The 25,956-nt window shown below is 36.7% G+C and overlaps 1 protein-coding gene across 30 annotated transcripts in view; it reads right to left on the reverse strand.

Moving 5' to 3' along the window:
* The window catches only part of rimbp2b (RIMS binding protein 2b), a 175,281-nt gene that overhangs the window by 65,743 nt on the left and 83,582 nt on the right, over nucleotides 1–25,956 (reverse strand). For 29 of the 30 annotated variants that reach the window (XR_005623988.2, XR_005623957.2, XR_016146490.1 and 26 more), the window contains 3 exons: nucleotides 15,365–15,454; nucleotides 5,768–5,890; nucleotides 642–746 (listed from right to left, as the gene is read on the reverse strand). Coding sequence is in view for 27 of the 30 variants with exons in the window: in XM_089119509.1 (XP_088975635.1) it covers nucleotides 642–746; nucleotides 5,768–5,890; nucleotides 15,365–15,454 (318 nt within the window). In the remaining 3 variants the exon portion in view is untranslated. Of the gene's footprint in view, nucleotides 1–641; nucleotides 747–5,049; nucleotides 5,141–5,767; nucleotides 5,891–15,364; nucleotides 15,455–25,956 lie in introns of those variants that run through there. The other variant, XM_089119514.1, reaches the window with a different exon arrangement.

The raw sequence follows: 25,956 nt of genomic DNA on the forward strand, positions 1-25,956 counted from the left end.
GTAATGTTATTGAAAAAAAAATACAATTATTATAAAAAATAAACATATTAAAGGCAAATTATTTAAATTAAATAAAGACGCACATACAGCCCATTGTCAATGAAATAAATACACTATTTCCAGTCCAAAATCATCTGACAAAAACCCACCAGCTGATCTGAACCATCTAAACCAGCTTTGACCAGACTGAAACCATGTAAAGCAGTTTATCACCAGAATCCAGTCTTGATTAATGAGTTTAATCAGACATCTGAAGCCTTATATAGGGTGAGAATTGTTGCATTATTCTAAATAAATAGATTATGGTCTACAAACAAATGTAAAGAGTTTCACAAAAAATAAATAAAATGAGATTCACAAATTAAAATATATATTTATAAATATGTTTTTTTCATACCACAAACACAACTCTGCCTGGTATTTATTTGTGAACCGCTTTCTGTACATTTCTAAATCCCCTCACGCATTTGTGAATCGGTTCCTGTGCATTTGTACATCCCCTCACACATTTGTGGATTTTAACACTTCTAGCGTCGAGGTGCAGACAAATCCACAAATAAGTGGACTCCACCCACCGTTTCCTTGATCCTAAGGTAGCTTGATCCTATAGTATGGTGTGGTTGGAAACCCTGACCTCTTACCTTCTGCAGAAGGTCAATCTCCTGCTGCTTGGCACTGAGGACAGCCAAGGCTTGTTCATGCTCTAATTCTAGCTGCTGCCTCCTCTCTGCAGCCTCTCGCATATGCTGGGAAAGAGAGAAGAAAGAGCAGGAGGTGAGAGAAAACTCAGCAAAGGATGAACACAGACAGAATGAGAGCAACCATCAATCATTGTTGAAGGGATAGTTCACCCAAAAAAGAAAACTCAGTACTCATTTACTCACCCTCAAGTTGACATACTTTATTGAGTGGAGCACAAAAGGAGATATTAAGAAAAATGTCCAAGCTGCTTTTTTTCATGCAATCAAAGCGGATGGAGATCAAGGACAGCCGTGAAACCATTGACTTTGTACTGTAAAACAGCTTGGACATGCTGTTATACAGTGGTGGAGGAAGTACTGAATTTCAGTACTTAAGTAAAAGTACAAATACCCAGATAAATATTTACTTTAGTAAAAGTAGAAGTAACACAATGACAACCATACTTAAGTAAAAAGTAAAAAGTACTTTATTTTAAATGTACTTTAAGTATTAAAAGTAAAAGTACTTGCATAACAATTTATTATCTTAATGTCTATTTTCTAATGATTAATAAAACATTTAATTCTAACTCATTCAACCTAATAGCCTACTCCTATAATGATGTTCAATAATGATGGAAAAAAAAATGTCACCATTTCTGAAACAAGCTTGGGCAATATCATTAGGCAATATCATGCTTATCCTTACTATATGTTAATAACTATGTTTGGCAGTAAACGCGATTCATTTATGGTGTAATTCTGAACCTCTTGGCTTGCCATAATCCTAACCAAACCAAACATATATTACACACGGTGTGTTTCCTATGCACGTAAAAACAAATTTTCGCGTATGAGTTGCATGATAAACACACTGCGTGTGAGACGCATTTAGTGTGACCGGGTTGATATACTGTATCTATGGCAACCAAACGTCACTGGTGAGACAAACGTGCAATGAACGGACGGTCAGATTACGTTTTGGCAGGGGAAAAACTGATCAGAAAATGTAACGAAAATGTAACAGAAGTTGTAGAAATGTAGTGGAGTAGAAAGTATAATAATTGCTGCAAAATGTAACGAAGTAAAAGTAAAAAGTAGGCACTATTTATTGTACTTAAGTAAAGTAAAGATACGTGAAAAATGTACTTAAGTAAAGTAACGAAGTATTTGTACTTCGTTACATTCCACCACTGCTGTTATATAACTACTTTTTGTGATGTATGCATAGTCAAACAGTGTGGATTTGAAACTATGTTAGATGGATAATACTAAAATCTTCATTTTTGGGTGAAATAATTCCATTAAAAACTTTTTAGGTCACAGAGCTTTTAGCTGCTGTTAACACTCGACAAAGAGTCCCTACACTGATCTATAGACCCTCTTTTTACCAGTCTCCAGGAGCAGCAAAGACAGAAATCCCTTCTAATCCTGTATCTGATCTAAACGCTAAGATGTCTGTCTTACTTGAGCTAATCAACTCAGAATTAGGGGCCATTCACATTGTTAGAGTTTTTGCATTCCACTGCACTGCTTTTCCACAGTTTTTCTATGTAAACATGTTTGACTGTTGCGCTTGACTCATGAAACTGTGTCACTTGTCTCATAAAAATGTGTCGCTCATGTTTCAAGAAGTTAAACTTCTAAAAAGTGTTTCTGTTTTATTCCATTGGCCTTGCATTTGCATTTATAAAGTCACCATTAAATCAACATGGAAAATTCTAAAAATGTTATGGAATATTGTATTTATTGTATTTTGGTAAAATTCATGTGCCCTCGCAATCTTTAAACAAAATAACTTCCCCTCCCTCTTGCAGTGACTTCTCTTCTCTGATGATGTGTTTACTGTCACTCACATGACATAACAACAATAGAAAACCAGAACCATACAACGATCTAATCAATTCTCGATGGACAAAATCAAGTCCATCCCTATGAGAAGCAGTTTCACTCATATGTATACGCCACAATATAGGGATAAAAAGACTATTGAAACATTCGTCCATGCCGACTTTAAATGCAAAAACAGAGCGAATGTGTGAATGGCCCCTTACTGTGTTAACACCTTGAGAACACTTATTTGTTGGCTTCTAAAAACTAAAGAACAGTTAAAAACAGACAGTACATCCAAAAATAAAGTCATTCTATTTAAATTATTTTTAGTGAATAGCAACTATATTTCAGTCTGTTCATCAAACAAAGTTATCATATGACTTCAAAAAACCCAACAAAAAACAACAACAACAACAGCATATGTGTTTGAAATGACATGAGGGGGAGTAAATGTCCACAGAATCTTCATTTTTGGGCGAACTATCCCTTTAAGCACTGAAAACAAGAGCAAAATGTCATCATCAATCAGGTTTTGTCATTTGCTTCACCCCTTCAGGTAAAGCAAAAACAGAAGTGAAGCATCATGTCAATCAGCCAGACAAAGCACAGCCACGGAGCTTCGCATGATCAATAAAGGCTCTTAAGGGTCACGGCTCTGTACATGAAAGGGTGTGTGCAAACAACACAGCAAGTTCAATCAGTGCAGATTACTGCCCGACATCATCCCCAGAAGCTCTTCTGTCCTGTTAAAAGTGCCCAGTGACAAAACCTAGCAATCTTCTTTCCATTTGTGACAGGTGAGGTTACAGGGGATAAAGGGTAGGAGGATTTTTCCATGCTGCTATTAAAGAGGAGTGCAGGGAAGAGGAAGGTTAGAATAATCTAACCTTCAGAGGATGAATAAACTGTACTGTGTGTGAAATATGTTATGGTTATCCGAATATCTCAATGCCTACTACTTATGGGACAAAGCATCTAATACAAATCTAAAGTGTCTCATGTGTATGTCTTCAAGGGTTAGTTCACCCAAAAATGAAAATTCTGTCAGTATTTACTCACCCTCATGTTGCTCCAACCCCGTAAGACCTTCGTTCATCTTGGGAACATGAATATGTTTGATGAAATCTGAGAGCTGGATCACTCCTGCATAGTGGTCCATAGGCTTCTTGAGGGATTGAAACTTGCTGGCCTCGAAAAGTCATTAAAGACATCGTTAAAATAGTCCAAGTGACTACAGTGGCTCAATCTTAACTTTATCAAATGACGAGAACACTTTTTGTGCGCAAAAACAAACAAAAATAACGACTTTATTTCAACTATTTACTTCTTCTCTTTGTGCCTCGAGTCAGTTAAACTAGTGTAATTGCGTATGGTCTGTTGTTGTACAGTACGTCACACGCATCACACACATGACCAGCGTCGGCCAATAGTGAGCCTACGTGTGACGTAGCTCTACGCTATCACACTACGTTAACTGACTAGAGGCTCAGAGAAGGAAGTGAGTAGTTGAAATAAAGTCGTTATTTATGTTTGTTTTTGCGCACAGATGTATTCTCGTCGCTTGATAAAGTTAAGATTGAGCCATTGAAGTCACTTGGAGTATTTTAACGATGTCTTTAATAATTTTGAGGCTGGCAAGTTTCAATTCCTCAAGAAGCCTATGGACTAGTATGCAGGAGTGATCCAGCTCTCAGATTTCCTCAGAAATATCTTAATTCGTGTTACGAAGATGAATGAAGGTCTTGCGGAGTTGGAACAACATGAGGGTGAGTAAATACTGACAGAATTTTCCTTTTTAGGTGAACTATCCCTTTAAGAGATTATGAAGTACTTTTTACTTATTAAACAGCTTAATCATTTTAACAGCTAAATGTTTAATTTATTTACTTATTATCTTACTCACTTATTCACTTATTCATTCACTCACTTCTTCACTCACTCACTCAATCACTCACACTCACTTTTTCGCTCATTCATTGATTCACTCATTCATTGATTCATTAATTTATTATTTTGGATTTGAGAGATCATTAAATGATTTCACTGTCCCAGCTTATTTTGCTAATAATAAGGCATCTGTATAAAAACTAATCATACAAATCATAATACAAATCATATTTTATTGGTTTAGACTCATCTAAAGCAATAAAATATTGCAATGCTACTAGATTAGCTGGTTCCTTTTTTTGTATATCAAGGCTGAAAGTTTCAACATATTTCACACTTTGTACATTCAGCAAAACCGTCACCTGAACTGAAACTGAAATGAAAACAAAATTGCATTTTTTTTTTAAATATTAAGTGAGTATCTCACATTCAAAAGAAGAGCTGGGTTAGTTTATTTCATGTGTGTGTGTGTGTGTGGGGGGGGGGGGGGGTAATTGTGCATAACTGTCGTGTCATGCACAAATGCATTCCACAGTGCCTTAGCTGGCCGACCATTTAGATCACATACATCATCCAGATTAGCTGTTAGTATTCAGTCAAAAAGTCAACATTCAGTTAGTGCTGGCTTCTGTAAAGTCTTTAGATATACCTGATGAATGAAAAATATGGAAGGTGGCAGGGACAAGGAAGGGGCAGGAGAGGGTTAGACGTTAGGGGAGGGGTAGGGCGCTCCAGGACTCACAGATCCACACTTTGAGAGTGTACGACAGCTCTAAAAGGTACAAAAAAAAAAAAAAAAAAAACATCCGGTGATGCCATAAAAGAGTACAAGGGGAGAAAAAAGGTCTGAAAACATAGATGAAAGTGGAGGTCATGATCTAAATCACCCTTGGCCAGCTGGGTTTCCTGAAACATGAGCTTGTATACTGACATAAATCACTCTACATAAAGGACCATATGACATTTTCACTTTGCCACCTTTGAGCTTGACGACTCATCATACTTGAAGGCTAATCAGGTAACCAGCGAGAAAAAATATCCACATCGTACTTTTTATTTCTTGATCCTAAATTACAACACTTGAATCTTAGGTGGAAATCTCTTAATATGGTGAATCTCACGAAATGTATAATTTTATCCAAAAATGCAATGAACAAACTCTGGATCTCTTTTTACATTGCAAAGCTAAAGAAAAAAAGATGGATGGATGGATGGATGGATGGATGGATGGATGGATGGATGGATAGATAGATAGATAGATAATTTTTTTACAATGCAAAACTGAAGAATATAGAAAAAAAGACATGATTTTCTTTTTTAATAACTTTTTCTTTTGATTATGGGGCATGAGTCTGTCTGGTTCTCACCTTCAGCACCTGCTCTAGGTTCTCCAGTTTGCCTTGGAGCTCAGTCCTCTCCAACAGAGCGCAATCTCTTTCCACTGTCACAGTGTACAGAGCCTCCTGCAGCTGTTCATATTCACTTTTCACCTTATAGAGAGAGAGAGAGAGAGAGAGAGAGAGAGAGAGAGAGAGAGAGAGAGAGAGAGAGAGAGAGAGAGAGAGAGAGAGAGAAAGAGAGAGAGAAAGAGAGAGAGATTAATCAAGAATATCTTCAGGCTTACACGGTTTCCCTTCTGACCTCTGTTAGAAAAGTGGAAGAAAAAAAAAATATGTCTGAGATGTGGCCTACTGGTTTGTGCACGTGTTTGACAGACTAGTGCTCAGGCAAATGGCAGGTTTGAATTCAGTTTAAATCATCTCTAAGCTCAATCCGGCTCTTTTTACATTTAATAAAACATGTAAGTGTGATTTTACAAGGGTACAAGAAAAAGATAATTTAGTTTACCAACTACTGAAAGTTTAAGATAGTAGTTGTGAGCATCAAACTGCAGTGGTTGTCTTTGGATCTACAGTGGGGTAGAGGAAGGTTGTGAATGAATAACACCATCTGGATGCATGTGGCCACAAGGCTAATAAGTGAAATCGTTCAACAATCTATAAACTTCTAGCATATGATACTCTTAGGGTCTGAGAGGGCAACTCTAGACACTTGTATCCTGACCAGCACATCTGCTCCAATGTTTTTATTTTTGTTTTTTTCAGTTCATGTAGCCACAGTTGCGAAGTACTACTATTTCACAAACAGCCATATAGAAGATACAATTTAATCAAACAAAACTAAAATTTATATTTTAACTATATTACAAAAAAATGTTGAATAAAAAAAGTATTAATATTACCAAAAGAACAATTAACCTGATTCTTGTCATAAATGTGTTTAAAAATTCTTAAAATATTTTTCAAAAGTAGTTTGTTTCTTTGTGGAAAATGTTTGCAATGAGAAAAGATTACTTTGTACACCTTTAAAATAAAAATGCACACCAAAGATGTAAAGTACATCAAAAATGACTATTTTAAAATATGATATCACAATATTATAATTCTATAAATATATAATACATGTGATAATAATAACATTACATCTCCACTGTACATCATATGAAAGTGTTTCTTCAAATAATTACATTTTTCTATTAAAAACCATACTTTGATCCTTTGAAAATGATATTTTCTGTTTGTTTGCACTCACTTTTATGCAATAAATAGAGCATGTGTAGTCAGCATTGAGCTCTGGGGTGAGAGTCGTGTATTTAGAGACCGAGAGCAGAGGGGTTGACGTCCTGTATCGATCGCAGCTTCAGTCATGATAAAAAGCTGAGCTGACAGAGTCAGAGGTAGCAAGTACACACTCCACGCCTGTCCAATCTGACACTCATCTCTTATCTGCAACTTGAACCACACACACACGTACTGAAACACCAATTACAGCCGAATATGCTTGTTCTAGAGGAAAAGTGTTTGACCTATTACACTTGTATAGATGTTTCTTATGACATTCAACCGGCATGTCCTGGATGGCCATAGTGGTGTTGGGCAAAAGACACTCAAATTAAACTGAAAATGATGTCTAAACTGACCATATTTTTTGTGTCTTTTTTGTGAGTAAAAAAAGTTATTATCTTTCATGAAAATGTAATAACTTTGTTCACCTTTGAAACAACATTTTATTCTTGGATAACCAAAGCATGAGGGCAGGTAAAAAAAAAATAAATAAATAACATTAACCAATAATATCAAAGTGCAACATTTCATAATCCAACTATATATGACTAAAGTTCTACTCTATTATTTTTCAACATGCTCTGAATGTTGTTTCATATGTTTAAGGTGGTGTGCCATTATAGGGCATTATAATTACTTTGCCAAAATGTACATATTTTATTGTAGTTCTCTTACGAGAGGTTCTCTCGTACTGCATAATATCTTATGCAAGGGGAAACCCTCTTTTTCAGGAGATATTGAAGCCAAAAATTATCCTTAATTTTGAATAAATGTAAAAAGAGTTGCGGAAGCATGGAGACATAGGCAAAGGTGGCTTGCGTGCCTATTTGCTATCCTGCGGCAACTACAGCAGCTTATCGAGAGTGGTCAGATCCAAAGGTGGGTGCTTCGCGCCCACTACATCACCACCAACTGAAGCGGCGTGGCCTGGGCCTATAAATATAGCTCGATGGGCTGATATAATCTGATTTTTCATCTCTTCAGAGAAACTCACGCACCGCCGGATCCGGAGTGAAGAAGCCGCGCCATCTGAGAAAAGCTTTCTGCAGGACGAGCCTTTGCATATGAAGCCACAGGCCTTTATCTCTGCGCCTTCAGTCGCCATACTTGCTATGCTTTCCGGCGTTTATATCCTTTTTACTCTGCCGAGTGTGTGTTCGCCACTGTGACTCACACTCGCTCTCTCTATCTAAAAGAGCAGCGTCTTTTTAAAGATGCCTTGTTCCTGAGGCTCGTGCCGAGCCGCACTCAGTGATGGGGACCGCCATTTTTTCTGCGTTTCCTGCCTGGGTAAGGATCATGCAGCTCTCGCGCTCGCTGACGGTGGCTGCCATCACTGCGAGCTGTTGCCATGGTGACTCTCCTGACATTTTTTCTCAGAGTCTGCACTTCTACCCGCTATAGTGCCATGCTGTAAAAAGCACCATACTCAGCGGGTCCTCCAGCCCATAAATGCTTGCTGGTTCGCCCACGAGCTTCACCAGCTTCACTTGAGTCGCTCAGCGACGGACAACGGCCGCCGTTCGGTGCCGCTTCCGCCATTAATGACGGCAGATAGCTGCATCTGCAGAGGAGGACAGCTGATCTATCCTGGCATCGGACAGTGAGGACTGGGCGAGCTCTGCGGACCTCTCCCCCTCTGCCCGCGAGTCATCAGGGAAATGGGCCAGCATCGAATCCGAGCTGATGCGTCTACTTTCACAGGCCACGGCGAGCCTCGGCCTTGAGTGGACGGCACCTGCACACAACCGACTGGATGGATGTTTCTTGCATAGGGACTGCGTACCTCTGTCTCAGCAGCATTCTTCGTGTTCGACGATGCTAAAGATAGAGGATAACACTATCTTCCTCCAGTAGAAGAAGCTGTAGAGACCTAGCCTGGGAAAACCCAGAAAACTTCCGGCAAATTTAGATTTGCTCTGAAAGTTAGTCTGGCAAAGAGCTCATTCAAGCCCATTTCCAATCCGTCGAAATCACGGCACCAATCAGAAACGTTGGGGCAGGCTTTTACACGATGACGACAGCACTGGGATTTTGAAGCAGATTTTGTAGCCTACATTAGTAGCCAACATCACTCATTCGAATCAGCTATCGTGTCTGTTTCAAGCGATTTGAACATTTCCTTATTGTTAAAAACCGAGCAAAGAACAACACTCGGAGATGTTTCTCCGCCGGCTTCCGCTCTGCGTACGTCATCTCCTTCATCGCTCTGATTGGTTTTAGGTCTACCTGCGACGTCCGTTGGTGACGCCCCTCTGGAAATGATTTGTCTATGACGCTTTGCCAGACCAAAACTCAGTTACAACTGAGAATGGTGTGGTTTTAACCAGGCTAGTAGAGGCCCATCTTTGCCCGACTCTCTGCTGGACGGCGAGCTAAAACGGTGGTACATTCTAAAGCTGGCCACTCTACTTCTGCTATGCTCTTCTATGCCCTTTCAAAATCCACTGTATGGGCCATTGCGCGGGAACATTGCTTCTCTCACCGTTGGCTGACGTTGTCTGAGATACCGGACGCAGAGCGTTATGCGTTCCTCGACGCGCCCATCACCCCAGCTGGCCTCTTGGATCATCTGTCAAAGATTTCACAGTGCCGTCAAGCCCGGGAGCAGAGACCACGCTCTCGCTCTGCCGGCCGCCAACCCCCTCCGTGTGGGCCCCGGCAAAAGATTGAGATAAAAGCCTGAGGTCTCAAAGTCTTCCTAGCCCTCCTAGAAAAACAACGGTGTTGAAGTCTCGCCACGGCCAGACTTCCACCGAAACTTTTCGCTCGTTCAGTTTGAATTTGGCTGATTCTAGCTCGATCATACTCAGAGCTCATTGAACACAGGACCATTTTACTCGAACATCTCGAGAATCTAGGTCTCAAAGTCAAAGTCTCCCAGTCAGAAAATATCTTTTCTGGGCACAGAACTGAACTCGCTGTCTATGACGACTGTGCGACTGTCACCAGATCGCAGACTGAACATTCAGCGCATCACAAAATCCTTCCGCTGCGGCACTATAGTCCTGCTAAAAAGGTTTCAGAAAATCCTGGGCCTCATGGCCTCAACATCATCAGTACTCCAGTTGGGTCTGTTTCCCATGCACCGGCTGCAGTTATGGCTAAAAGAGTAAGTACCACCTAGTGCAAGGGCCTCCAGTCTGTTTCGCCTAACGGTCGATCAGAAATGCCTCCCAGCTCTGAAACCTTGGAGAGCAATCAACTGGTACCAGTCAGGTGTAAAAAGTGTTGTCCACGGATGCCTCCACAGACGCCTTCACCTCGGGATGGAGAGTGCTGCTCGTGGGCAGACTTTGGCGAGTGGTCAGAACGGGAGAAACTCCTTCACATAAACTGGCAAGAAATTATGGCAGTCGACAACGTGCTGAGGCACTTTTGTCCCTGAATAAAAGGTCACCACGTCTTGGTCCACTCGGAAAACATGTCAGTGGTGGCCTACATACCGTAAAACTTCAAATAATAGCCCGGGCTTTTATTTCCCCAAATTGTAGAACTGCACCGGCTTGTATTTGAGACAGGCGTCTATATGAGACATTATAATTTAGTGTTGAGATGTTGTTCATTGAGTGTAGGCCTAGAGTCTCTAATCTCCAAATGCTCCACATGAAACTGCAGTCTTCCGACCTTATACTATCGTATCAACTGATTTTGATTAATATGCTCGTGGGAGAGAGAGAACAAGACAGCGCTAGTGTTGTTTGAGGACTTGAGAGTGCATGCGCGTGGCCGGGGCTCTCTCTCTCTCTGCTCGTTATGCGCCCTGTTAAGTGCAGCAGTTTCTATTCTACATCACTCACTGATCAAAAAAGACTTTGGCGGGACAAAAATTTGCTTTGGCGGCCACCAAAAAGCGGACGATCTGACGGTTTGGAGAAGATAAAATACAACCCGAAACTAAAAAACATATCTTCTCCAGGGACCTACCTCTTAGGGGTTCTGCTTCTAGTGTCATTCACTTCCAGTTATTTTACCTGTACAAAAACAGTCTGTTATGCTGCTTTATATCGCAAACTTGTATTTGTTGTTATATTATTGTATGTTTAAATTTCCTATAGCGGCTAATGAATCGGAAGTCTCATATTAATAATTTAGGGGGGAGTTTTGTTTTTGATATTCACCAGACATTCTTTGAAGTACGAGTAAGGGAACACTATATACAATTTTCAACACTTGACAAGCTATAATCCTGGTTATGGGCGTTCCGTTGCCGACGGTTTACCAATAACAACTGACTGGGTCATTTGACTAATCGCCGCAGATTCGCGTCACTCAAAGGAGGTGTTTGGGAAAATGAATCGTCGAACGAATCATTTGGGAGTCGTTGAGCAAATCGGGTAAAAATAAATGCATATTTAAAGTAAAGTAAAGTGTAAGACAAATAAAGTGTTTTTTTTTTTTTTATCCTTGCATGCACGTTAAACTGTTTTTGGGAACTCCCAAAACAAAAATAGGAACATTTCAAATGCTATGATAGGGGCTCTTTCAAAGGTGCTACACCAGAAGACGTAACCAATGGAGCCCAGGAAGGCAGCATTTATTTGATCAAGCATACAGTAAAATATTTTAAACATTATTACAATTCAAAATAACTGTTTTCTATTTTAAAATTTAATTCTATTTTATTACATATTTATTGTAAAAATAATTATTCAGAAACCTTCAGAAATCATTATAATTTGTTGCTCAATAAACATTTCTTATTATTATCAATGTTGAAAACCGATTTTGATGCTTAATTATACACTACATACATACTGATCAAAAGGTAAGTGACAGTAAAAGACATTCATAATGTTATAAAAGATGTCTCATTCAAATTCTATTTCAAAAGCTGTTCTTATGATTATCCTATTTTTCAAAGAATCCTGAAAATATTTATCATGATTTCCACAAAAATATCCATATATTCTATATAAAATAAGTGGTTTTTAACATTCATAATAATAATAATAATAACAGCCATTATTACTAATCGAGTAAAATTTGATTTAGCACCCCAAAAATGTGAGCAAAACATTTTATAATTATAGATCAGCTGTAAATCCAGACCTAGAGTATACTAACGAAACATGACATTTAAATGGAACTGGTATTCAGCTTCTATTAATATTAATATTTACCTCTGTGGAAGAGTTCAGAAACTGCAGTGTTTGGTCACAAGAACTTAAGTGATATGTAGTGCTGTGTATGTTGGTAATGTCTGTGTGATAGCAGTTATGGCCCATCAATACTGTGACAAACTAGCACTTGTAAACATGCTGCTGTTAAAGAATGTACTATAAGCCAGTTCCAGAGAGCAGTACTTCTTTACATTCACTATTCAGACCCTTGAAGAAAACTATCCAATTTATGCAAAGTTATGCACAAAGATCCACGCCAAAATTGTCTTGTTCAACAATGTGTCTTAACTCTTGACACTGTAATAAAACAGGCCTTCAGGAAATTGCTTTTCCATGACAAAATGCACAAACTCATAATTTAAGACCATCATCACAAGATCAACATCACAAGGGACATCAACTTCACTATCCAGGAAATTACATTTTTACCCCTTAAGGATCAACATACAGACACATACAACTGATAGATTAGAAAATAACCAAAAATACATAAGGGTATAAAAGGGAGCTAAAAGGGAGAAGATGTGCCCTTTGACTCAGAAAAGTTCCATTGGGGGACCGCTGTTCTTACAGTAATTGGACTGAAGGTCTTGGAACAGGCTTATTGTTTCATTTACTAAAAGTTTTGCCATATATTTTTTTTTTTCCATCACTAAAAAACAGTGGCACATTGCTATCCCATACATTATTGTTTCCACTCAATAATGTCATGATAACGAGATATTATGTAATTTAAATGATCTATTTTCTCATAATAATGAGATAAGACCACCCAAGGCTCTTACTAAACGTTTCTGAATGATCATTTGCTACAATTTTTTAACTTTATACACGTTTGTTTTATACAATAGCATCTGACTGGCAACAATAGCAACTGACTGGCTACTAATGTTATACTCAAACAGCGTTGGCAAGTTTACGTTTTTGATCAAATCGAAAATAACGTCATAAAAAATATATACATGAAAAATACATTTACAACATAGTACTTATACAAAATTCAGGTCCATAATGTTTGTACGCGTTTGTCGTAGACACAAAATGGCATAACTAGTAGCCTAGTGGCTATAAAGCCAGTGCTGGCATTTGAAAAAAATAAAACACAAGGCTACGCCTGGAATTATACATGCAAATACATTTAAAATGATTAAGTCTTAGCCTACTTACAGGTTGTGGCCCAACAACTGCTGCCTCTGGTTTTAAAGTTGGAACTGCTTCATGTTTTAGTAACAGTTTCTTGTTGAATCCGGCATTGAAATCCGACAATATCTCTGCTTACACTAAACTTTCAGCGCTGCAACTTTGCAGATGCACCAACAGCAACATTACACACTATTTAAAATGAAAAAAGTGAAATCGCAGTCAACCCCCCCTTTAAGTTTTGGAGGAATGGACTTGGGGGACGGAAATGGTTTCACAAAAAAAAAAAAAAATCTTAAAATGACATGACAGAATTTACATTTTTAGGTGAATTATACCATATAAATACAATAAACTCAGTCTTGAATAAAACTAAGTCTATATTGTAAATTATATCGCTTACATCACTGATACATATCGTTGCATTCCTGTATAGCGATATCTCGAAATAAAAATGTCTCGTTACAACACTAGATGTTATGTTGAGATGTTATGATGAAATATTTTCTCGTAATAATGGCAAAATATACCTTCTGCCGAAGCCTGAACCAATAGCAGAAACCATAGCACAGGATTGTTGTGATTTATTGATTTGCAGTTCAATCAAACTTCATTTAAATCAGGGGTTCACAAACTACCCCTTATAAGGTAGAAAATCTTAAAAAAATATATCAATAAATATAAAATCTAATTTAAGATATTAAAAAAAACTATAACACTATATCAATGACACTGAATTAACACTGACTTGGAAATCTAAACCTCATATTATTTAATAAAATGCAGAGCAATTATCTGTCATGATAATCTGCCCATACCAGTACACATCTATAACACATGGAAAGGGACATTTATCAAATGATTAAATTGATTCATGAAAGAGCAGCTCTAATCTCAGTCAATTTAAAGTGTTAATGGCATTTTCTGTCATTATTTGAGACGTTAAATCTTTTTGCACTTCGGCACAGACTCTTTGCTAGTTTGAAAGTACTAACTGCACAACACTCTGACCATTGACAGGCACAGGGTCCACAAAGAGCTTTTGGCCAATGGTTAGTGAATTAAAACATTTATTGGCCACAAATAATTATTGCTAAATAAATACATAAATATTTGAAGCACTGTTCAAAAGTCTTGGGATGTGATTTTTTATGTATGAACTCTCTCATGCTCACCAAGGCATTTATTTGACCACAAATGAACATATTAATACACATAAAACAAAATTAAATATTTTATTTCAGCAAGTGGCAAATTAAATATTGGTATCTGTTTTCAATTTGACTATATTTTAAAATGTAATTTACTCCTGTGATGGCTAAGCTCAATTTTCAGCATCATCACTCCAGTCTTCAGTGTTAATGTCATTCAGAAATCATTCGGATATGCTAATTTGGAGCTCAAAAGACATCAACAAACAAAATGTAATTGTAATTTGTGCAGATAGGGGGCAGCACTCGTGGACTTTTCCCCCTTCCCCTCTCTCACTCTCTGTCCTACTTCGCTTCCGTTCGACACACAGATCTTACTGACCCTAAACATTTGAATGGTATAGTGTACAAATATTTTTCCTTATGACAAAAATTCCAATTTTTTTTTTTTTTCTAACGAATCAAGTATTTTTAACTGGGATTTCTTTAAATTAAAGTAGCCTAAACTTCATTCTTACAGTGTTTCTACTTTAGCATAAACCAAACTCTTATTATTTATTTTGCCATTTATATCTACAGACAAATCTTCCATACTCATACAGTGTACATTGATACACTCGTTCAGAGATGAATTCCTCAATGTCATGAGTGAGTGGGTGGTCACTGCTGTGCTCCTGAGGGGCAGGGGGACTCGCCGGATTGAGTTGAGTTGAGAATGCTGAAATGTATGCCGGGCAGCCCAAGGTCTCCAGCTTTATGAGGAACAATCCTCCACTTCCACTCAAGTGGCAAAAACACCATTACTGCTCTCCACCAGGGAACAAATGATGGCGCGAATGGATTACAATACCATTGTGTGTGTGTGAGCAAGTAGACGGCCAGGGTTTGTCATGCAGCCATCAGCTATAATGAGACCGACTGCTTACCTGCTCATATTTTGTTGGGTTCTGGGTATCGTTGAACAACCGGAGATTCAGGCGTGCTTTCTCCTGCAGAACATGCTGAAGCTCACTCTCCTGTCAACACACAAACAGAAAGTTTAGAATCTCAGTTTTGTGGAACAAATGTTCAAGTGTGATTGTGCCTAGCAGAAATATTCACAGGCACACACTGATAAACACACGTTTAGACGGCAGGGTGTATTCCTGGTAAGAACAGAGAGTTTCCATCACAGCTGGTGTTGGTCAATGCATTATTCATCTTGTGGAGAGCAAAACAGGGAGAGAGTGTAAGAGAGAGTCAGTAAGAGAGAGACGCTGTGGCCCATCTGTCTGAAAAAAAGACTGACACTGAGGGTTTGGACTAAAGAGATCAGTAGTCAACAGAAATCATGCAGTCTCCACACAACACACTTAGAATAGAGAGTCCATCACTAAACCTGCATGGCCTAAGGGACATTAAAACGTTGTTTCAGAGGAAGAGGAAATTATTATTTATTTTTTTATTTTTTTTATATAGCACACATAATACAACAGAATGTTGCCCAAGGTGCTTCACATACAGTAAAAACTAAAACATTATAAAACAATTTACCTACAGTAACATACCATTACATACAGACAGACAGTGGAATATAACCAAAAAAAAAAACAAAAACAAAGAAGACAAAAACAGAAACATATATTAGCTATAATTTTTGTAGCAATATAAAAGTATTTACTTTCACTTTCGATCAATTTAATAAATCCTTGCTGAATAAAAATATTAATTTCTTTAAAGAAATTACTGACTCCAAACGTTTGGCTGTTGATAATTTCATTTCATTTCATTTACAAAAATAGTGCAGAGTAAAATTTATAAAAACGAAATAAATGACAAAGATTACATTATTACATTTTATTATCACATTTTGATGCAATATTATCAAGATTCTGTGGAACTACACAAACCTATAAACTCTTCATGGACTTCATGGATAATTTTAAATAATTGTATCTTTGTAATTTATTTCCTTTTTATAAATTTTACTCTGCACTATTGTTGTAAATTAAATTAAATGAAATTATTAACAGTCAAAAGTTTGGAGTCAGTAATTTCTTTAAAGAAATTAATATTTTTATTCAGCAAGGATTTATCAAATTGATCGAAAGTGAAAGTAAATACTTTTATATTGCTAGAAAAATTATATTTCAAATGAAATTCTATTTTAAACTGTATTCGTCATGTAGAACTGTTTTGACATCATATTTGCATATTAGAATAACTTCCAAGTGATCATGTGAAACTGTGATGAAACATCTGCTTTGCCACTACAGAAAAAACAATACATTTTAAAATATGTTAAAATATAAAACAATTTTTATATTTTAAAATTACAATACTACTACTTTTATTAATGCATTTTTAAATCAAAGATATCTTTGTGAGCATAAGTGTTACATGCTGGCAGGGATGAAGCAGAGAGTGAATCCAATCGCAAGCACTTATTTAATAAAACAAACAGGTAATTCCAAGGGAACTCGGAACAGGAACACGAAGACGAAAATAGCAAACATAACAACATTTAGAACTCACAAGGACTGGGTATAAATACAGGGGAGCGGATGAGTGAAACAAGACATAGCTGGGCAAATTAACTAACGCAGGTGGTAAACATGAACACAAACGAGGAGCGGGAAAACTGTAACAGGACTAAACCAAATACACAATAATGGGGAAACACAAGACAGACAGGAACAAGACGTGAACCCACACTGTGACAATAAGAGACTACTTTCAAAAACATTAATAAAAAAAAAACTTTACTGACCCAAAAGTTTTGAACAGTAATTTGACTTTGATTTGTTTTATTTATTACACTACCATTATTTTACTATATTTCAAATATCACTGTACATACAATACAAATGTATGTACTGTTCTTGTCGTACCAACGAAGCACACTAAACTGAAATTCAAATATAATTGAGAGAGACAGACAGAGAGAAAGTGAGAAGTACAATTAAGTATTGTTGATGAGGCTTTACTCAAGGAAAAGACAAGAGAGGAGAGCACATTAGACAGCATGCTGGTTTTATGACTAAATCATCTGTACACCTTTAAATAGCTCTATGTAATTAGGTTACCTTCTAAAATCATTGGTTTATCTTTAATGCTGCACAGAATTTGCATACGCCCCCTAACCAAACCCTCATCCCACACAGTTTCAGATTATCCCCTCACTGCAAGAGGAAAACTTAATTACACTCCAACAATATACGTGGTGCAACGCTAATGTTGGTTACTCAAGTAATCTTCGAGCAAGAGCCATAAATATGAGTGTTCATGTATTCACTTGTGTGTGTGTGTGTGTGTGGCCACTGATATGCTGGGGCATTTAAGGAGCGTGAAAATATTGTCTTCCTGTTTTCTTTCTACGGAAGAAAAATGTATTGCTCAGAGCTGTGATTCGCAAGCACATATTCCGGCAGATATATATATATATATATATATATATGTTGTTGTTGTAAGTCTAGAGAAAGAAACAAAAATACAGAAAACAAAAAGAAAAAAAAAAGAAAAATCTGTAATACTTTACAATAAGTTTTAATTTGTTAACATAAGTTAACTACATTATTTACCATAAATTTTCCACTGTCGGGCCAGTGCAAGCTATGGCTAAAAACGTGCCGTGCAGGGTCAATATCCACAAGTTTCCGAGGGGCGCTCATGTAAAAAATAAAGTGGGTGAAACTTCCGGTGACGCGGCAGAAGTAGCATTCCAAAGGTATTTTGTGTGTTAGTTAGCGAAGAGGCTAGCTGTTTTTCGGAGAATTATTTTACTATTTAAAGACGCAAATCTTTATGAGAGATGTCGTTACGGAGCTCAGGGACATCATGTGCTGTTCGCGGTTGTATGTATAACCGGACTAAACTAATTCAGTGGCTTAAACGTGATTGTTTTGAACATAAGCTGAAAACGAAATCAGATTGATCCTGCCAGAGCCTGTCTCTGATCCTGCCAACGACTGTAGTTTCCATCACCTCCCAAAAGACGACGAATCTTCATGTGTACATTTGTTTATATTCTTAATATTCTATAAACTCTATCAGCATGTGTTTGGCTGTTCGCTACTGATGTTACACCTAAACTCAGGATCAAAGCCTGTGTTGACAGAATAATGTGCCAGTTAATGTATTCAAGTAGCACATTCATTTATAATTTTGAATAAACTCCAAAGCACAATGACTAAGTGTGTATTTTTTTTTATTTTAATTGTTTGTCAGCTCGCACAACTGTCTGTCACCATGCCTTGATGAGTATTGATTATTATATTATATATAATGTTATTATAATACTCCCAATCAACTACTGCGGAGGGTAAAGGTACTGTTATTTCACCCTTTTGAATTTCGTTGAGGTTGTGTTCCCACATCGTTAGCTAGTTTGGATCGCTATAACTTGAATGACTGTCAACTGTTGAATGAACGAGTGTCAAGCATGTCAAGTAGCGCTTTGTTTACTTCAAACCGGAAGTCGTGCCCACTTTTGACGCAAGGCCTCATGGGGCGTAGGAAACTTAGCGTCGGACCTCAAGCACTGAGCCCAAAATTAAGTTAAGTTTCCACCATCGGGCCAGTAGCCCAGAAGTGCTACCGTAAAACCCGCCCTTAACACTCCTCCATAGTACGACATCACACAACCTCACCATTTCAGTTTACTGAAAACTAGCTGGATCGCAAAATGAGCATGACAGAAGTTAACGTTTGGTCTTTAATTAAAAGACTTAAGATTCAAGTATCGATATTTGACCTATTTTTTTTTTACAGTATATACAATTAGGCCTAAGTGGCGCAAATAAAAATAGGCTACACAAATATACAAATGAAATAAACAGGGCTTTATTTTTTGCTACAGTAGGTGAAGGATTCCAGAAAGAAATTAAATGAACAAATATAAAAATGTATGTGTAATGTATCTGATGTCAAAAATGTATCTGATAGCTTGAACAGCATGTTCACAATTGTCTTTTTATTTTTTATTTTAAAAAAAGGAAGCAAACACCTTGGAAATGGGCACAAAGGTGTGTGACTGTTCACGTCTCTCTGTTTAGAAACATTATTTGCTCAATAATTTAATGTTCCTTTTTGTCTAGGACTATGTTGTGTTGTATATAAATCCAAACAATCAAAAAGCCATTATTTTTCTTAGTTTCCTCACAGTCCCACCTGATAGGGCCATTAGTGGAAGGTCTTTGTCTTCCCAGGTGTGAAACACATTATATTCATGATGATTCATGCCTTCTCGCATACAGCTTTCTTAAACAAAACATGTCTTACCAATTTTAAATCAATGTGTTGTGAAATAGTGGGCATGATGATTTTCACATTGTTTTGAAGGAAAAACTATGACTATGAGATACAATTTCAAAACCAAAAGTCTTGTGAATAACTAGTCAGTATGGGCTTTATGGCCTTATTTTAGTGACTAATTGTATTTATTAACAAATACATAAACGTAATTTTCTCAAAACTACAAACTTTTACATGCTGCTCCAATATTATTGTAGCAGTTTGTGCTGAATACAGTGTACTTAGCCATTAAAAAAATGTTACAAGTAACAGAAATAAGCACAAACTTCAGAGCATGCCAGAACACCTCCAAGGCCAATAACCCCCACCCCTCTTTTTCTTCAAGTTGCTGTTTGTGTGGAAAAGACTGGAGACATCCTTGGGGACATTTGCCCCAGTGCCAGTACCTTTAAACTTACAACCGACCATAACCAATTCAGACTAACACCGCTGAAGTTTGTCATTTCTTCATTCAACGTAAAAAAGAACCTGATTGAAACTTCACCACCATCGAACTACTGAACCATCGAGACTTTCTTTTCAGATTGTATATCCAGAACGCTTGTTCAACGGCTAAGGAATTGTGTAAGTATCGTACATTTAACTAACTAGAGCTTTAGTGTAAGCTGTGGACACTTTGTTGCCAAGGTGCTTTAAATTGAAGAAACTGATGGTTTTGTTCGTGGCTAACTGAATTTTATTACATTTCCATAGCTTTTTTATTTTATTTATTTCATTCACTTTCACCTTTACCCATGTAAGCATGAATGTGTATGTGTTATGTGTTCATGATTAGTTAAATAAGCTTTTGCGCACATTTACAAGGATTAGAGTGTATGTGGTCACTGCTTGCAAAACAAAGTCCTTTAACAATGAACCCAGTAAGAAAGAGTTATTTTTTTTGTGGCCACAGAAATTATTCTTTCTGAGAATTGACAGACAATTAATATTGAGTGTTCGCTGGACGAACAGGTTAACTGAAAGTGATAATGTAATATTAATTCATTTAAAAGTTAATCCAATTAACTGACCCAAATATTTATAATTATAACGGGTTATAATTAATTATTTCCCTTGAGCTAATTTGCTACAATTTATTAACCTTTGTTAATGTTACTTAATAAAAATATCCATGTCAGTTCACAGTGCATTATAATGTTAACAGATACAACTCGTATCTGTTAACTTTTTGTATCAAAATGTTGAGATCAATGATTAGATAAATAAATATAGTAGACGTGTTGTTCATTACTAATTAATGTAAACTAATGTTAATAAATGAAACATTGTAAATCTATTAAAAGACTGTTAATCTTCTACTCCAATAAAACTCTGAAAGAAACAATGTAATTAAAAGAAGAAAAAAAAGAAAGAAAACATACATACACGCATACATACATACATACAGTACACAGACAGAACTAAGATCACATCCATTTCTCTCCATTCACTCGCATCAAAAAAGCCATTGTCATTTCAACTAGCGTCAATTCGCTGCAGTCACTTCCAATCTTTCCTGAGCTGCACATGATTGCATTGGCAGCCCACGGTCTGAATATCGATCCAGAAAAAACTCTGAACGGATGATAGACTAAGCCTTGAGAAGTCACCCAGTGTACAGGAGAGAGAGCAAGAGAGCTAATGATTACAGATTAGACACATATAAACTTGATTCACGTCGAATGTGTAACACTAACAAATTGCATGAAGCAGCCCAGGAGACTCAGTGCTGATTCTGCAGCAGCATAATTTGTATGAGCTGCAAATAGAAAAGAGAAAAGAAAAAAAAAACAAACGGAAAAATGGGAGGGATGCCACGAGGGAGGTCATTACGAAAACATCCTATTCATTCTGCTGGAAGAGCCTGCTAATAATGTATTAGAAGTGAGGCACACACTAATTACAAACACATACACATGCACACGCACACACACACGTTTCTGGAATCTTTCATTCTCTGTATAAGAACATGTTTTTACTATATTAAAAATGAAAACTACCAAACAACAGTCTACAGTAACTGTACACAATATCCATATCTATATTTTGAACTATTTCATAAATGTAATAATTATTATTTTTTTGCCTGCCTGTGCTGATTTTTATTGCTTAAACTACAAAATTAAAAAAGGAATAAATACAGTTGGGTATATCTACAAATAAAATAGGAGATCATGTTATGACTAACATCCTATTATGCCTAGGATTAGGATATAGCCCAGGTTTTAGAGACAGTATTTTATGAGGCATTTCAAATTATATATATATATATATATATAAACACACACTAATCAAACCATGGTGCTCCACACTTACCAAAGCTTTCATTTTATTTTTGGATGGTATTTATAGCCAGACATCCTGCTTTGTGGAAGAGAGCGGAAGGTAATGTATGTCGAGCCCTTCCAGAAAATAAGCAGCATTGACCTTTGAGACGACACGATTTGATGACAGTCTTCTCTCTTTGCAACAGCTTTGTTCAAGAGATAGCTACTATATTCTCATTGACACCAGGATTCATGCTACAATGAGCCTGAGATATGGTAATACTGAGATTATGAGTTAGTCAGTAAAGACTACGGTTACAAAGGGTAAAAGGAATTTTCATTTTTCTGAAGAAACGTGAGTGGTGCTCATGCAGAAGTCATCGCATATCATTAAAGTGGTTGCCGGACCGTTGCTATGTGGCTGCTAAATGTTTTTGAGTGGTTTTGGCTAAATCTATAGTTTGAGTCACAGTCACATCTGCTCTGTGATGACCACTCAACAGAAGCATGACCTTAGAATTGAACAAGCCAGAGCATGTCCCGTTGGCAAAGTCACGCCAGCCACTTCAGAAACGCACATCAACACACTACAAGTTACACCAGAGGCACTGTCCTGTCCATATGTTTACACAAAAACTGAATTGTGACATAAATTAATGATGATATTATTGACACAATTAGGAGGGAAATACTATACATACAATATGCATATGCTTTATTTGCCAAAAGCATTTCAGTGCTTGATTCTCACATGAATAATCTCTGATCTCATGCTTTAGGTGATGGTCCTACTCCAAATTAACTACTGGCGTTTTTGGCTCCAAGAAACCATGTGCTCTCCACTCACACACAATGCTTTAAAAAGGGCCAATTCTTGAAGGGCCAATTCTTTATTTTTGGTCACATTCAATTCAATATATATATATATATATATATATATATATATATATATATATATATATATATATATATATAATAAGTGTATTTGAAACGAATAATAGTGATTATTTACATCTAACAAAGTTTTTGCTTATATAATATACGGTATGTGAGTGTATATATATTTATTATATATGTGTGAGTGTGTGAGTATAAATAAACATACACACACACACACGCATATATATATATATATATATATATATACACACACACACACACAAACACATACACAATACACATATATACACATACAGTACAAACACACACACACATTATATAAACAAAAACTTATGTTAGATGCAATTAGTCAATTTGGTCAAAAGTTTACTTCAGAAATCATTCTAATATGTTAATTTTATACTTGGTTATTATCAATGTTGGAAACAGTTGTGCTGCTTTTTATTGAACCAGTGACACATTTTTTAAAGATTCTATTGAAGGTAAAAAGAACAGCATTTATTCAAAATATAATTATTTTCTAACAATATAAATCTTTACTTTTTTTTCTTTTTTTTTTATAAATTTAATCAATCAAAATCGAATTTTGCTGAATAAAATTATTAATTTCTTTAAAAAAAATAGTAATAATAAAAAATGACTTACCTTTATACAGTACATTCATATATACTGTACTCTACAATTTGAGGTTAATATGATTCAAAAGTTCGAGGTCAGATTTTTTTTAAAACAACTGAGCACTTTTATTTAGCAAGGATGCATTACATTGATCAAAAGTTACACTAAAGACATTTATAATGTGACAAAATATTCCTATTTCAAATAAACACTGTTCTTTCGGACTTTCTATTCATCAAAAAACCTTGAAAAAAATATTTGTATTTTACTGTACAGTATGTTTGTTCAAATAAATCCAGCCCTAATGATACAGACCTTTACAGAAACATTTAAAAACCTCATGCTGATTTTGTTCCTGAAGTTCCTGAAGACTTAAAAACTTCTGTCTTAAAGCTCTACTAGTTTTGACTCACAATATAAGGATTGCAAAAAATATGAAAAGGTCTTTGAGAAACTTAATGGCCCAATAAAAAGCACATTAAAATGTCAGCGTTGGAAATATCACCCAGCCCTAGATGAAATGTGTTACAGAAGCATCCAAAAACAACAGCATGGAAATTATTCCTGGAAGTGCATGAAATCGCACGTGCATGAGGCTGCTTATACGTGCATGTGGACTGGCTGGAATCAGATGTAAATGTGATGAGTGAATAAGAAGAGAGGCAGATGGCACCCAAAGAGAGACTGTCCCAACATCCCACCCTTCAAGAAACAATGCAACACCATCAGCCACAGCTTTACATTACAGTCTGCTGTTCCCACATCCCAAACAAAACAACAATGGTTAGGAGACAGGAGAGCAAAATGGCGGTCGAGGGGAAATAGCAAAAGCGTGAAATTGGGTTCTAAAGTGTTTTTTACTCCAATTGCTTTTCACATCATGTATGGACAGCATCTCTCTTTTTGTATTTTTCCCATTAATTCCTTTTTTTCCCCATTAACAAAAGCAACCGCTGTAGCCGTAGGGGGCAAAGGGCCCGCTCTGCCAGTAAAGGACACACAAAACCATGAAAGTATACGTATACTCACACAACACACACACACACACACACACACACACTACTCAAACAACCCAGGGCACCTCGTAGATTGTCTAAAGACTGGCACACACTGCTTTTAGGTAATTGAGTTTGGCCCTTGGAGCTCACCGCTCTATCTTTTAACACAGTGTGCTAGTGAAGTATTAGACTGGGAACATTATAGGAATGATTGCATTTACGCAAAGAGGTCACAGGAGATAAAAATATGCACTCAGATAGCATTTTAGAGACTTTCACTTGTAAAACTTTAGTTAAACGTCTTGTAATATTATCCTTTTAGTGTTATGCTTTGTGAATAACTTATAGCCTGCTTACAGATGCATTTCACACGCTGTGACTGAATGACTTTGACAGCAACTCAGTCCTTGATATTGGCTTAAAAGTTTCTTGATATTAAGTTTTATTAAATGTTCTTCAAGTAGTAGTAGTAGTAGTGGACCAGTCTGGTATTCAACAATCAACCTAAACCAGCTCTCAATTTGTGGACCGACGTGGCATCTAACAACTAGCCTAAGTCAACACACAATCTGTGGACCAGTCTGGCATTCAAAAACCAGCCTAAACCAGCTCACAGTCTGGCATCCAACAACTAGCCCAGGTTATCTCATAATCTGTGGACCAATCCGACATCCAACAACCAGTCCAAGCCAGATCACACTCTGTGGACCAGTCACAACTGGTAGACCAGCCTGGTATCTAATAACCAGTTCAAATCAGCTCACAGCCTATAGACTAGTCTAACATCTAATAATCATCTCAAGCCAGCTTACAGTCTGTGGACTAGTCTGGCATCCAACAACCAGCACAAGTCGGCATTTAACAACTAGCAACAGAAGTGTAGTAGTGTAGTAGTTTCATTACAAGGAGCGGATACAGCTGATGTGGTAAATTATTTATTCGTAAGTGCTTTTTTCAAATCACGTTATTGAAAAGTGTCTGTAAACTGCAAAAAGACTGTTTAATTGCATGTCTGTGTGTGAATGAAAGATGTTGTTTACTACAGATGTACATCGCATCTGTGCGTTCATTCACTCTCGCTCCTACATTAGTAAACTTTTTTTTTTTTTTGCTATAGCCTACTGAGATTTGTTCTAATCACGATATAGAATAGTATCTGTAATGGAAACATTTCGTTGACTAGTTTTGGATAGATAATCAAGTTTTTACTCTTTTTTTTTTTTACTCTTAAGCTTTTGTTAGAGAGTTTCTGGTCATATTTTAAATATACAGTATGTTTTGTCAAAAATAAACTAATCAACTGTTATAGTGTTTGTTCCAATGCAAGCTAGACTATTTTAAAATAATGAATCTTATGTGGCTAATAATGAAGGCTCATTATGCGGGTCTTTGTCTTCTCAAGTGAGAACCACCTAATTATTCATGAGGTGGTTGGGCCATTTTTGGGCCACATTTTTTTTTTCA

This window comes from Pimephales promelas, chromosome 14 (assembly GCF_988280905.1).
Source record: "Pimephales promelas chromosome 14, fPimPro1.hap1.1, whole genome shotgun sequence".
NCBI classification, from domain to species: Eukaryota; Metazoa; Chordata; class Actinopteri; order Cypriniformes; family Leuciscidae; genus Pimephales; species Pimephales promelas.